At 37.2% G+C, this 14,831-nt stretch overlaps 1 protein-coding gene across 10 annotated transcripts in view; it reads left to right on the forward strand.

Annotated features, from left to right (window-relative positions):
• The window catches only part of ETV1 (ETS variant transcription factor 1), a 98,781-nt gene that overhangs the window by 63,375 nt on the left and 20,575 nt on the right, over window positions 1–14,831 (forward strand). For all 10 annotated transcript variants that reach the window (XM_066353756.1, XM_066353757.1, XM_066353758.1 and 7 more), the window contains one exon: window positions 14,480–14,546. In XM_066353756.1, the coding sequence (XP_066209853.1) occupies window positions 14,480–14,546 (67 nt within the window). The remainder of the gene's footprint in view (window positions 1–14,479; window positions 14,547–14,831) is intronic.

Below are 14,831 nucleotides of genomic sequence, written 5' to 3' on the forward strand. Positions count from 1 at the left end.
TTACATCACACTTTGTAGTCGATAAGTGTGATCTCCAGATATTTTGTTTTGTCATTAGCTCCTTCATCCTTGCTGAGAGCACATTAAATGACCTTTGTAAATAGCTAATGTATTTATCACCGAAGCATTGATTTCTTGGTTCAATGTTGATATTGAACAAATCACACATTGGAAATTATGTGATTTAAAAACAATGTAAAAAAAATGTTTCATAGTTCGTTTACTCAGCATCTGTGATCAAAGGCTGTCCTTTCAGAAGGCCTCTAAACTCTCTACTGCTTAATTCAGTAGAACATAAATGTTGTGAAAATAAAAGAAGCTTTATAAGTGATGAAAAGGCTGCATGATTATACTTCTAATAAAGCCTGACATTAATTATGACATGGGAAATGGAAGGTCTATTAGTTATAATTATAATTACAGGAATGCAATTTCAACTGCAAAGCATTTAAGATAAAAAATGCAAAATATTGGAGTAGAAATTTTTATTCAAGAGAAGAGAGGAAGAAAAGCAAACTTAGATCAGAAGACACCGAGGAGATAAGAAATTGACATTTAGGGCCAACTGGGTGAGCCAGGGCATGTGACCATGATTATTTTATGATATTAAATCCTAAATCGTCTGATTACATCTGTCATTGTTTTCCTTCTCTTAATGTGTAGCCTAACAGTGCTGCTCAAAGCAGTATTCAGATTAACTGTTGGTTGGATGGATTTTCCTGAAGTGTCCGTGATTTTTTCTTTCTTCCCCTATGGCCGACTGACTACCTAAAAGGGGTTGGATGCATTCAGTGCTTCCTTCGGGCGTGCCCAATGCAGGGCCCGTTTTCACAGAAGCAGAGTTATTTCCCATGTTCACGCTTGCCTGGGAGGTTTGGCTGCTTCTGTGTGGCAGATATTTTAGTTATTTATCGTAACATTTGTTGGAGTTGTGTTAGTTGATTGGTTTGTCTATGCCTCATTAATTTTTTTTTCTTTTGTTAGCTTTGTGTAGTGTTTTTAAGGGAGTAGTGGGCAAATGAAACAAAATCTTCATGACCGGGAGGCATCTTTTAAACTAACTAGAGTAGGAAGCAAAGAGCCGGCGGGGGATAGAGACTAGAGGGAGTACTTTCCGGGACACAGCGAAGGTTGCTGAACTGACAAGTCAGAAGAGGGAGAAGGAGAGGGTGCAGGAAGAAGCTGGCATATGTTTTCAGAAGAAAATGTTTTTGGATTTTTAAGTGTGTTTTATGGGCCACCCCTGCGGGTATTGATGAGGTATTTTTTTCAGTTTGGGGGCATGCTAACCTTTATGTGGTGGCGAATGTTGTTAGCACTATTTTAAGCTGAGAACTTGACACAAATAGTTGTTTCATAGAATTATAAGTCTTTAAACTTAGGTGCTCTTGGAGGTCACTTGGTTCATATTACTTCTCTACATCCCAGTTGGACAGATAATATGTCCAAGGCTCATCCAAGTTAACGTGTCATTAGTGACATAGATGATTTGTGGAACAGCCAGAACTAGAACCGGTTTCCTGGTTCTTAGTTTAGTGCCCAGTTCACAGTCTATCTTTCTATATAGTTGGCCAGTACTTTACTCCATAATTAGTCACATATGTTATCGATCCTTTCTCTCATATTTGGACTAAATATTTCTTTATGGTTTTTATTCTTTATTTTGATTTTTTTAGTGAGAGAGACAAACAGGGACAGACAAACAGGAAGGAAGAGAGATGAAAAGCATCAATTCTTCATTGCAGCACCTTAGTTGTTCATTGATTGCTTTCTCATTTGTGCCTTGAGGGGGGTGGCTCGGGGGAGCCAGTAACCCATTGCTCAAGCCAGCGATCTTTGGGCTCAAGTCAGTGACCATGGGGTCATGTCTATGAATCCTACACTCAAGTTGGCGACCCCACCCTCAAGCTGGATGAGCCCACTCTCAAGCCGCCAACCTCAGGGTTTTGAGCCTAGATCCTCAGCATCCCAGTCCGACACTCTATCCATATCCGCTGTGCCACAGCCTGGTCAGGTTCTATATAGTTTTTAAAAACTGTATTATCCATGGCAATAAAAGTATCTGCATTATGACCAAAGGCATGCTTTTCCTAGGATGGAGGTACATTAGCTGGCCGTCAAATGTACTGTCAAGTGTTAGCTGATGGACAATAGGAAGATACGGGATCTCAAGTAACATTTGGGCTTAGAATACAGTCTGTTTCTTTTTTAAAGTATGCCATACACAAGAGTTGAGATCGTTAAGGAAGTGACTTTTTCATAATAATTCTTCTGTAAAAGGCTGAATTAATGATTAAAAGGAAAAGTGGCAAATTAATGGCCCATCCAGATCTAAAATTCTGTGATGAAATGAACTTTGAGTTGGTCTGAGCCTTCTTATTGGACTTCACTCTCTTCTAAAACCTCTGAAAGCTTGATGGCTTATCATTTAACTAGAGCTGTCATTTTCAAACTTTTGTTAGTGAATCCATTTTTCACCAGAAAGCTTAAGTGAGAATGCAGCATATAAAACAGAAATAAGAAAAGCTTACATTCAGGAGAATAAGATGGCCCTTTTCTATCCTACATTTAAAAAAAAAATTATTTATTGATTTTACAGAGAGGAGAGAGAGAGGTAGGGGAGCGAGAAATATCAACTTGTAGTTGTTCACTATAGTTGTTCATTGATTGCTTGTTAAATGTGCCTTGACCAAGCAGGTCCAGGGTTTTGAACTGGCGACCTCAGCATTCCAGGTCAATGCTTTATCCACTGCGCCACCACAAGCCAGGCTCTATCCTCCACTTTTAAATTCATTTATTTTTTTTACCTAAGCAACCCCTCTCAAGTCCCTCACATACTTCTTTATCACTTTGGGACTTTGATGAAGGCTCATAGATAAAACTTGAAATTTAGAGAATGATTAGCTGTCTGTAAAATGTCAAAAAATAATATACTGCTTACAGAAATTAGGATACATTTAAAATGAATATGAAGTGATAAAAAAAGAAGCATTTGATTTTTTTAATTAAATAAGAACATCAGAAAAGCAAACGACAAGTCAAAGAAATTTGTTCAATTATGCAAATGAGATACAAAACCAACTTTTATTTCATTGGTGAAAATGCACTATACAAAAAGCTGAAAGTATGGAGTATCTGCACATTCCCCGATCCCCTAATATTTTTTTTTGTATTTTTAAGAAGTTGGAAATGTGGAGGCAGCCAGACAGACTCCCCACATGCACCCAACTGGGATCCACCTGGCATGCCCACCAGGGGGCGATGCTCTGCCCATCTGGGGTGTTGCTCTGTTGCAACCAGAGCCATTCTAGTGCCTGAGGCAGAGGCCATAGAGCCATCCTCAGTGCCTGGGCAAACTTTGCTCCAATGGAGCCCTGGCTGCGGGAGGGGAAGAGAGAGACAGAGAGGAAGGAGAGGGGGAAGCAGATGGGCGCTTCTCCTGTGTGCCCTGGCTGGGAATCGAACCCGGGACTCCTGCGCGCCAGGCTGACGCTCTCCCACTGAGCCAACCAGCCAGGGCCCCCCAACCCCTATTTTTTTGTCAGCAGTGTAAATAAATAGTGCTTTATGTGTTTGAGGATAGTTTATAAGGGCCTCAGTCGACAGACTCAACATGCACAAAATTAAAAACAAAATTCAGAAGGCTAAAATTAGTAGTTTCTCTCTAAACTATTATTATGATTGTTACTACTGTCAATATAGTAATATCTCAGAAATTCTGTTTTCAGTGTATATTATGTTTAAAAACTATCTCTTACTTATACGAGGAGATATATTGTAGGGAAATCAAACTCACACATATTTTCTAACAAATTTTCTTACATCCTTTATGAACAATTGAGTGACACATACGTAATCAAGCGAAACATATTGTTCAAGAAACACATGGAATGCAATGACTACAAAAGGAAACTGCTGAAGAATGATTAATTAAAGCCAGATGGAACGGAGGGAGTAGAAGTAAAGGCTACTGATATTTATTTTGAACATCTAGGCTGCCATAAACTAGCAGCTTGTACTTTTCAAAACGAAAGGCCCCAGGATTGGCAATTATGATTTTAATATGAAATATCATATTTGAAAACATTCCGTTTTTATCTCATTATTTTTTTATTTACATATCTTTGAACCACCTTGAAAAGTAACCACTGAAAGAATACCGAAGTTTTTTCTAAAGCCTTGAAAACAGAGTATTTAGAAATGAATAATTCAGTGTTTGTTCACTCTTCAGTGGTCTTGCTCTGTTCCCTATTTTCTCTGGATACTAGATTACAGCATTCCTCATCATCTCCCCACCTAGCTGTGGCAAGCGTTTTAACTTTGAACTGCAAAATATGGTGGTAACTTGATCCTCTCCCATTTTATGTACCAGATATTAAAAAGTGGAAGATAAATATTGAATTGTCATAACACCATTGTAGACAACCCTTCACATATTAAAAACCAGAGAACAGGCATTTTTCATGTTTCTTTTCTTTCCTCCGTTCTTATGGGTGAAGATCCCATAAGAAATAGTTTCGACATATCTATTGGGATTGTTGACTGCAACTGGTTTCCCCGTATGGCTGCAGGTCACTGGTAGAGAAGTGTTTTCTTTTCTCTGTAGTCAAAGATCGAGTTACAGATGTCTGTAAGTTTCACACTATTCAGTATAGGACAAACTGCAGAAATCTTTCCCATAATTGTTTAGTAATAACTTTTTATCTTTCTCACAACCCTAAATATTTCTAGTATTACCATGTTTAGTAATTTCTAGGACAGTGATGGTTACGGTTTCATGAACGGTGACTTTTTGTATATTTACTTTTTTAGATTTTATTTATTCATTTTTATTAGAAAGAGAGAACGGGAGAGATAGAGAGCAAACAGGGGGAGGAGCAGGAAGCATCAACTCCCATATGTGCCTTGACCAGGCAAACCCAGGGTTTTGAACCAGCGACCTCAGCATTCCAGGTCGACGCTTTATCCACTGCACCACCACAGGTCAGGCAACGGTGACTTTTTGTACCTGAAACGTAACCCTCCCTAAGCGGAGCCTTGGTCCTGTCCCATTACTAAGAATCATTTGCTTATGCCACTAATTTTTTCCTCTCCTACCTTTAAAACTATTGCTTCAAGAAATTGAAGTGGAGAATCACTTGGGAATTTAAAGGAATGAGCTATTGATCCTTCAGAAAATGTTAACATCTTACCTGTTTCTCCAACATATAAAGATGATTTTCTCTTGCTCAGCCAATGATTTGTGGACTGGTAGATCGCTTAATCTCCAATTTTTAGGTGGCTCAGTTGTGAAAAGTGACAGTGCTGTCTTCCTAATTGATTTCGTTATTCTAGCAGAGGCCATGGATTAGCCTTACTTTGTTTGTTTTTATTGCTTAGCATATCTCATGGGTTTTCCTCATTCGTCTCTTGAGATAAAATAGCAAATCTCCCAAAAAAAGTACACTGGTTCACTATATCAGTTTTTCTAAGAAATACTTGAATATGCTCTAAATCTACAGTTACAGTAAGTGGTATTGGCTAGTGATTTGATTTGAGAATTGAGACTAGGGTCTGGATTTACTCTTTATGCATTAACGCAGGTCAAATGGACAGGGACTGCATTTAAGTCAGTAATGGAAGGCTGAAGGCTGTCTTAAGCCAATCACATCAGTTTTACCCATGACGGATTGATCCCTAGGGGCAGAGCCCTCGAAGCATTTCTCTTACATGAATGGACTCTATAGAGCCTGGAGTTTCATTCATAAAATGGAGACGGAAAGGAAACACACACACACACTCACTCTCTTTCTCTGGAATGTTCATTTATACAGAGCTGAAGGGTGTAGTGTTCCATCAGCTGCTGCTTTTGCCAGTTGACTGGAAGTAATGATTAATGCTCATTGGTCCTGCCTGAATGTAACCTGACACTATTTATGGCCTTGCAGAGTTCCTAATGTATAGTGAATGAGAAGACAACATTCTCAAATCAGAAACATAAACAGGAACTGGTGGGTCTGAATTCCATTCAAATATGTCATTTCAGCCACAGAGTGTTTGTCTAACTTGGATTTTACTGGCAGGGAAGGGAGAAGGGAGGGCTAATCTGTTTGTGAGTTGTACGAGCTTGAAAAAAGGGGAATTAGAAAGGGGGAGGAGAGTGTCCTTTTATAGTGGGAGAATTTTAGTTTCTTTTTAAAGAAAACAAGCAAGGCGCTTAGGCCCCAAAACTGCTTGTTGCTCGTGGGTGAAGTGAACATACAGCTGTTTCTGCATGTGCAGCTAAGATTTGAAATTAAATAAAACAGTTTAAGGGTGCCTATTTGGATATCCCGTGTGTGTGTGTGTGTGTGTGTGTGTGTGTGTGTGAACAGGAGCAGGGAGATACATATTATTGATTTTTAAGAAGGATATATTTTAGATTTAGGAAATTGTTATAGAGTTTTTCGACACTTAAATGATTTCTCTACTTCAATGAGAACTATTTAATGGTTGAGAAAAAAAGGAAGACTTTATTTAAAGAACAACTTTAACGGTACATATGAAAAACTTAATTAAAATATTTTTCAAGGGATTTTGGTCAGTGTAAATAGGGGATTATTGTTTTTATCATGTGTTCGCATGTGTGAGACTTTTCTAGTCAAATGTTTCTAATTCTGAAAATTTTTGCGAGGAAAGAGGTTGAAAGATACACGGGAAAAACAGATGAAACAACACCGAGAGATTGACAAGTTTGTTGTTAATGTGATTAAGTGACTGTTCTCTTCAATTTGGAAAAGTATCTTTGAATGCTCTGTTCTGATGATTCTTTCTAGTGTGCGGCCCAGCCCCATTGACTGCCCTGTCTACATGCTTTTGTTATTCTTAGCATTAAAAAATAAAACCACCCACTTTGTATGACACTGGCGGTATTGTACTGAATCCTGGGCCTGATGTCTGTTTACTGTGTCACCTTGAGAATGTTTGGTCACCTCTTCTGCCCTCAGTTTCCTTGTCTATAAGAAGGACCGAATAGTTTTCATGCTCTTCTGTGTTTGTATAAGGATCAAGTGTGATTACGTTTATATGTAAAGTTACTAATCTAACATTAGGGAGAGTGGCAATAATAAGGGATTTCTGTTGCTAGGATTTTTAGCTTTACCTCCAGAGATATCCTCAAAAATAGTCCTTGAATAAGATGCCATTATTATACCTAATTACAAATACATTTTGGTGGCTAGAGGAGATAGGTCAAAATAAGAGACATATTCTTAACATTGAAAATAATTATTTGTGCAAGGCAAACAAGGCATTGTACGATTACGCTGTTTCTGAACTTCTAAATAGTACTGTTAATGTACAAAGCAAGTGGGATAAGTCGTCTGAATATTGTGGTGAGCCAAGGAGAAATGAAAGTGAGAGGAAAAAGCAATCCATGATGTATTTTAAATCTGTGGTCCCCAACCTTTTTTGGGCCACGGACCAGTTTCATGTCAGAAAATATTTTCACGGACCGGCTTTTAGGGTGGGACGGATAAATGTATCACGTGACTGAGACAAGCGTCAAGAGTGAGTCTTAGACGGATGTAACAGAGGGAATCTGGTCATTTTTTAAAAATAAAACATCGTTCAGACTTAAATATAAATAAAATGGAAAAAATGTAAGTTATTTATTCTTTCTCTGAGGACTGGTACCAAATGGCCCATGGACCGGTACCGGTCCACAGCCCGGGGGTTAGGAACCACTGTTTTAAATCACGTAGATTCTAGATGGTGAATGATTTAGTACTAAAGCCCAACATTAAAACTTCCCCCTCTTTGAGATTTTTTAGGGGGGGGGTCTGTTTTGGGAACTAATGGTATCTTTTCTCATATTTTCTTTTATAAAAATCTCCTGTTAATTCTTAGAGTATACCAACGTCTAATAAATAGTTACAGTTGTGCTTATGTTTTCCATCACTTCAACTTTTTCACTCTAACTTAATAAAAAAAACCTTCACAGGCTTGTAAAACTTGTAAAATTGTGAGCTTATTAGAGCATATAAACTGATATTGTTTGATTCTGGGCATTATTTGTTTGGGATACTGTGTCCCCCCCCCCAAAAAAAAAATAACTCCAGAAGTTTGTGGTTTTGTAAGTAAAATTCTACACTGTTATTTCATGCTATGTAGTCTTGAAGTTTTAAAAGCATCTGAATGCAGATAACTCCATTACTTTTTTTTATTAATTCAGTGAGGGGGGAGGCAGAGAGACAGACTCCTGCATGCACCCCGGCTGGGATCCACCTGGCAAGCCCACTAGGGGGTCCATTACCTTTTCATTTTAAGATTTTACAAACACTATGCTAGGCATATAAAGACTACTGTCGTTCTCTATCTGTCCTCGAAGTCTATCAAAAGCAGATTCAGTACATCTGAGCTGCGGTGAAGAGAGATATCTGCAGATTGTGTATATTCACAGTTTACTAAAAATCCTAATGAGAAAGTTCCCATGTAAGTGAGAATGACCTAATACTATATTTATCACTCTTTTAACATTTCAGCCAACTCCCAACTTTCTGGCTTCTGCACATGAGATAAGATATTATATTCCCATAAAGCTTTTGTGACTGACAACAAGCAGACCTTATAAAAGTGGACTATTTTGAAATCACACTTGCCAAATTTCTCAAGTGAATCCAGACCTACTAAATCAAGGCCTTATTTTTAGACTTAGTTACTTTTAGGATTGATCCACAATCCCGGGATCATAGGAGTATAAAAAATTACCTCCCATTAGCATCCTTTTCAGGAAACATTATAAAATAAAGCCTTCTCAATTAGCTACATGAAATCTATTCGTGTGGCAAGGAGAAATGCAGAGTAAAAGGATGCTGTACCAGGATGTCTGAATGCATTTGCATTTAAATGTATCTTTATAAAGCCCATGTTATTTATGTACTTTGGAAAACCTTCTGATTTTAAACATTAAACTGTGAGATTGACAGGAAGTGAGAAATACAAACACAACTGTGAAGTAGAACATTGAACAAATAAAACTTTGGCGAATTATGCCATTATACTCATCTTGAGTGAGATTGATATCATTAATTCTTTCCTGATACAACTCAGTATTTACTTAGATAATAGGTACATGATTTTAAAAATCTTGTTACAGCTCCTATATACATACATATTGAAATACACACATATGCACACATGCATATACAAACACACACACACACACATACACACACACACTCATTTTTTCCCAAGGATCCGGTAATTTGAAATTGTTATCAGCACACACATTTTGGCTGTGGAAATTTAATATGTAAAGTTTTCCTCCACAGTCAAAATAGTTTACACAAGTTTAGGTGGACTTTATTTTGTGACATCAATTCCTCAAAAAGTTAGCCAAGTGTATATACTCCACATAACTGCTTTTGAACGTACATATGAAAGCAAAATCTCATTAAAGTACATTTATACGTATTCCTGTTTTACTGGGATTTCTCATTTACTCTTAGAGATTTAAGTTATCACACTGATTATTGCTATGGGAATGTAACCAGTAGCATCAAAATGAAAGAAGGGAGTTCCCTACCACCCTTGTTCAGAGTTTACAGTCTGAAGTGTATCTAGGTTTGTAACTGTTTGATAAGTAATTTCAACAAATTACAGGGATACCTCGGGTGGTTATGACAAATATTTTTTTCTCTGATCTGTCCTGATTTGCTCCTAGAAACTGTAGGCAAAGCATGCCCTGAAGAGAAACGTTTATTCTGTACTGCTGAGCAGCAAATAAGCAAATCAGAGGAGTGCCTAACAGTATTATTATATGTGCAAATTCAAAACTACAGATTGTGGTCAAATGCTTGGTAAAGCTTTCCAAATCGGTGTTACGTTTCCCAGTGCAGTTCCCCTCGCCCTCTGCAAGTCCCCAGACACAGAAACCAACCTTTCAGTTTCATTCCTGCATATCTTAATTTAAAGAGAATTTTAACAATGTTACTACCTATGAAAACTAATCAAATCCAGTGGTTTGGACTGTTAGTTTACTATTCTTCTTAACTTCCCCCCTACACTGACTAGTGCATTCAAATGACAACAGTGTCTTTTCCACTTTGAAATTTTGTAGCCTGTTAAACCAGCTTTCACCATGAACTAATCTGTGACAAATTATAGGCAGTTTTGTTTCTGCCAGCTGATTTGGCCCAACACTAATGTCAGCTCTTTGATCCATAAGTCTCAAAATAATAATAAAATCCTTTCTCTTAAATTAAATTTGCATAATTCAATTTTACAGATTGATTTTAAAACTTTTAAACCAAAGTTATTTAGTTCTCAATATCAAGAGTTGAAGTTGTGAAAACAAGCTAAAAAAAGGTTCTTCCAAGTGGTTTTTAAATACAATTGCGATTTTCACTTAAACCTTATAAATAATAAATTTATAATGAATTTAAAATTGATATATTTAAAATATCGTAGGTTAGTTGATTTGTGAAGAACATTACAGAGTAAGTACACTGATAAGCAACAAATTGACCAATAGATAGGGATTTAAGCACAGCAAATCAAGATAGAAAAGTAATCTAGATACATAATTATTTCTAGTTTTAAGAAACTGTAACTCATACAGTTTAAACACATACTTGTGAGGTTCACATAAAAATAGATCTTTTTATTAGTAATAATAACCATCAACTGAATCCTCACCATTTGCAGATATTGGGTGAAATGTTGCCCAGAACCTACCCCATATGGTCCTCCCAGCAACCCTGCAGAGGTCCCCAAACTTTTTACACAGGGGGCCAGTTCACTGTCCCTCAGACCGTTGGAGGGCCGCCACATACAGTGCTCCTCTCACTGACCACCAATGAAAGAGGTGCCCCTTCCGGGAGTGCGGCGGGGCCGGATGAATGACCTCAGGGGGCCGCATCCGGCGATGCCTGCAAGTTTGAAGGATATCACTGTTACTCTCGTTTTACAGATGTGAAGGTTGAGAGTCAGTGATGCTATATAACGGGTCAGGAACCTATGGCTTGCAAGCCAGATGTGGCTCTTTTGATGGCTGCATCTCGCTCACAGATAAATATTTAATTAAAAAAATAATAATGTTAAAAATATAAAACATTCTCATGTATTACAATCCATTCATTTCCTACCGCTCATATTCATGGTTGCGGGTGGCTGGAGCCAATCACAGCTGTCCTCTGGGACAACACCAAATTTTTATTCGATAATGCGTAATGTGCACCGCTCGTCGTATGGCTCTCACGGAATTACATTTTAAAATACGTGGCGTTCATGGCTCTCTCAGCCAAAAAGATACCCGACCCCTGCTATATAACTACCCTGAAATGTTAGAACTGAGATGCAAAACCAGGTCTATTAAATGACAAGGTACACGCTTGTAATCATGGTGCTGTACTAATGATCTTAAGGGAATAATCTATGGACAAGGACAGTGTAAAAAAGCTGTCATTTGTGCATAGCTTAAACTACAACTCATTATTGTTTTAGTGCATAGAAAAATAGATTGAATACATATGCAATGCCTGCCTTCTTCAGCACAAAACATTTGCCTTTGAAGTCGCCGCTTAGCTAGTTGGGATCTTAGATGAGCATTTAACAAAAGTTAAACTGTAATGCCAAACTTCATTGGCTGGATTTTTTATTAGATAAGGTAGAAATGAAAGCAGCAGGCAATTTAATTAGCAGTAATTTTTCTGGGCAAGTCATTACTTTGATGAACTTCAGAGCAATGTTTATGGCTCCTAATTAACCATGTTAGTCATTTGATTGAATAATCACTTTGGAAATGTTTCTACAATTTGATTAGAGTCTGACCTACTCTGACAGTCATAAATTAACTGATATCACTTTAGGATAACATGACTTTAGTTACTTTAGAGGAATAAACTCCTCCTAGCCATATTTTTTCAGGCTTCTCTGGACCATATAAAAGACACCGATTGTAAAGATAGACCGGACTTAACGCTAGCCGAGTGTCAATTTTAAGAGTTCAATGTTAATTTTATTCACTCTAAGGTATAATAAATAGTATCAAGAACTGGTGAGAACACAATTATATTCTCATAGGAAATTTTTTCCTAAATTGCTGTTCAGTGGTTTTATCTTTCTTTTTTAGACATTAGATCACAAGTTGGGCCTTTGGAAATGTAATGAAAGTTCTGGCTTTTAACCTTAATTATAAATGATTAATTTATTCCATTTTAAATCAGTGTACTTTAAATGTCACAGATTAATAAATATTACATAGTAAGTACAATGGTCACAAAAGCAGCCAATGCGATAGCTATATGAGTATTCATGAAATTATCCATGAAATCCTATCTTTGATATTAAATATCTAGTTTCTCAGGATTATGCTCATTTTGTATTACTCTAGAACACTGTTTAGATATTCTTGCAACTTGGAATAGTGGTTTTCTCAGAAATGCTTGCATTTTTTTTTCTCTTTCTTAGGAGAGACTGCATTGAGCCACACACTTCCTATAATAGGGTTTCGGTTTAGCCTATGTGTTTTCCCCTAGCTGCCGTCAGAGCTAGCCAGCTGTTTCTGCAGCCACACTCCAGCTGGGCAGCGACAGTAAAAGTATTTTGTGGCAGAGTGTCAACACTGGTACAACAAAACGCTTGCCTCTCAGCAGCTGCTGAGCTGGAGGCAGAGTCTCTAACCCTGTCTCTGCTGGGCCCACTGCTTCGAAGGACTTTATACCTGGTAATAAATCAAAATAACATGAAATAGCACATCAACGTACCGTTGGTTAAAAAGTTGGACTAAAATGTGTCACTATTTAGTAACCTAGAAGTGAATTGATATCAGAAAACAAGGTTAACCCTGCATGTCGTAGGGACAGAATTGTATACTACCTAATACTTGTATAAACAAGGCATGGTGTCGTAAACGGTTTGATCAAGAATTTTTTACTGTTTTCAACTTGTAAGCTATTGAGTCCTGATGATAAATGTTATTGTTAGTATGGCTTGCCATTAAAATATTTTTGACTAAAACCAGATATGATAAACTTTTTTTTCCTGTGGAAAGAAGGCTTCGTATTTGGCTGACATTCATCACCACACAAATTAAAAAATAAATCCGATTTTAAAAATGGAACATTCTGGACCTATGAAAGATGACTTTGGGGTCAAATAGTGCTAATTATCTATGGCATGAAAGTCTAAGGTCAATAGTGAAAAGGAAATGAAGGTCTTTAGATTCCAATTCATTTAAATGTTCTTTATTACTTGTTAGGTTAGGTGCTTACTATCAGTGGTAAAAAGGAGGGTGCCATATATTTAATAGCACACTTGTCATGTATGTTTTATAAATTTACTTTTGTATACATTGTTTTAAAGAAACTTTAGTAATACAGAAAGAGATGGAGAACTAACTTGATCAGATATATTCATACTTTCCTAAAAAAACTTTATATGTTACATGCAGTTTTGGGCCCAAGTTTGTGGGACCTAAAAAATTTGGGAACCCTCTTAAAGGAAAAGAAAATCAAGTTGCACATACAAAAAAAAATAGGTTCAGGACTCAGAAGAGACTCTTGAAAGTGCAGGACCTTAAGGTTTAAACTTCATTGGTTTCACCTGAGGCCACCTCAGATTATGTAAGTGAACTTCTGTATTCAGAATCAAAGAACATGGGACTATAATAGAGTTTAGACAACATCCGACGCAACCATTTATTTTACAACAATATAAAAACAAAATGTTGTGTCTAAAGCATGTAGCTTCATTTGTAGTAAATGAAGGACTTGGATTTTAATCAGTTTCATAATCCATATTTCTTTTCTCCCTATCTAAGCCACTACCAATACATATTAAATACACAGCCATCAGTATGATTCAAGATTAACCATTAACCAAGTTTATTTTCTCAGTTAACTTGGTCACACAGGGAAGGCCTCACTGTTAGGGCAATAATAGTGTTTGCTATGACATTTTTGGAGTTCTGTTTTATAGCCTCATTGGTTTTGAATATGACCTGTGGGCTTTACCAACATGGAAAGCCAGTCATGCTTTCATCGGGGCAGGAAAAATAGCAGCTCCCTTAAAGGACTGGTGTAATCTTAATAAATTTAGCAATTTCATCATTTCATAGTAATTTCTATGCAGTATTCATGAAATAAGATGTGGTATAGTTTTTGTTGATTTTTTTCTTGGAGTGCTGTGGGATATATACAGTTATTCTATAAATGGCCTGAGATGTATTTCAACCCACGACACTGTTTGTTACAGGAATACCATCATATTCGTGTGGGTAGAGCCAGCCTTTAGCAAGAGTGATACAGAAAAACTGAATTCCCATGCATGTTCAAGAGTATCGGTTCAATATCCTTCTTGCATTTCTTATGTGGGCCTTGCCTGAAATGTTAACTGTGTTGACAAGTTCCCCTGGTGTAGACTCTGTCAATTTCTGTTACTTTCTTATCTGCACTCTGTCTGTTGATAACAGCAGTCTTCAGCTCCAGGCTTCTCTGTGACCAATGTTTTCTTCTTTCAGAAGTGCCTAGCTGCCACTCAATTTACATGAGGCAAGAAGGCTTCCTGGCTCATCCCAGCAGAACAGAAGTTAAGTTTTCCATTATTGCAATTCCCTGTAAATACCTGTCAGAATCAGTACACATCCCAAGGATGTAGTCACTTAATTCATCATTGCATTTTATTGAAAAAATGACTTATATTTCCCTAAACCATTATTTTTAACCTTTATCTTTTTAAAGTCAAAGGATGATTTTTCAGGTCATGATATTATGTATTTGGTTGTTAACATGAGCTGGGCATTTATAAACAGCTGAAAAATGGGTTTCTGGGTGGTTTGTTGGGTTTTTGGGTTTTTTTTTTTTTCAGATAGA

This window comes from Saccopteryx leptura, chromosome 12 (genome assembly GCF_036850995.1).
Source record: "Saccopteryx leptura isolate mSacLep1 chromosome 12, mSacLep1_pri_phased_curated, whole genome shotgun sequence".
Taxonomy (NCBI): Eukaryota; Metazoa; Chordata; class Mammalia; order Chiroptera; family Emballonuridae; genus Saccopteryx; species Saccopteryx leptura.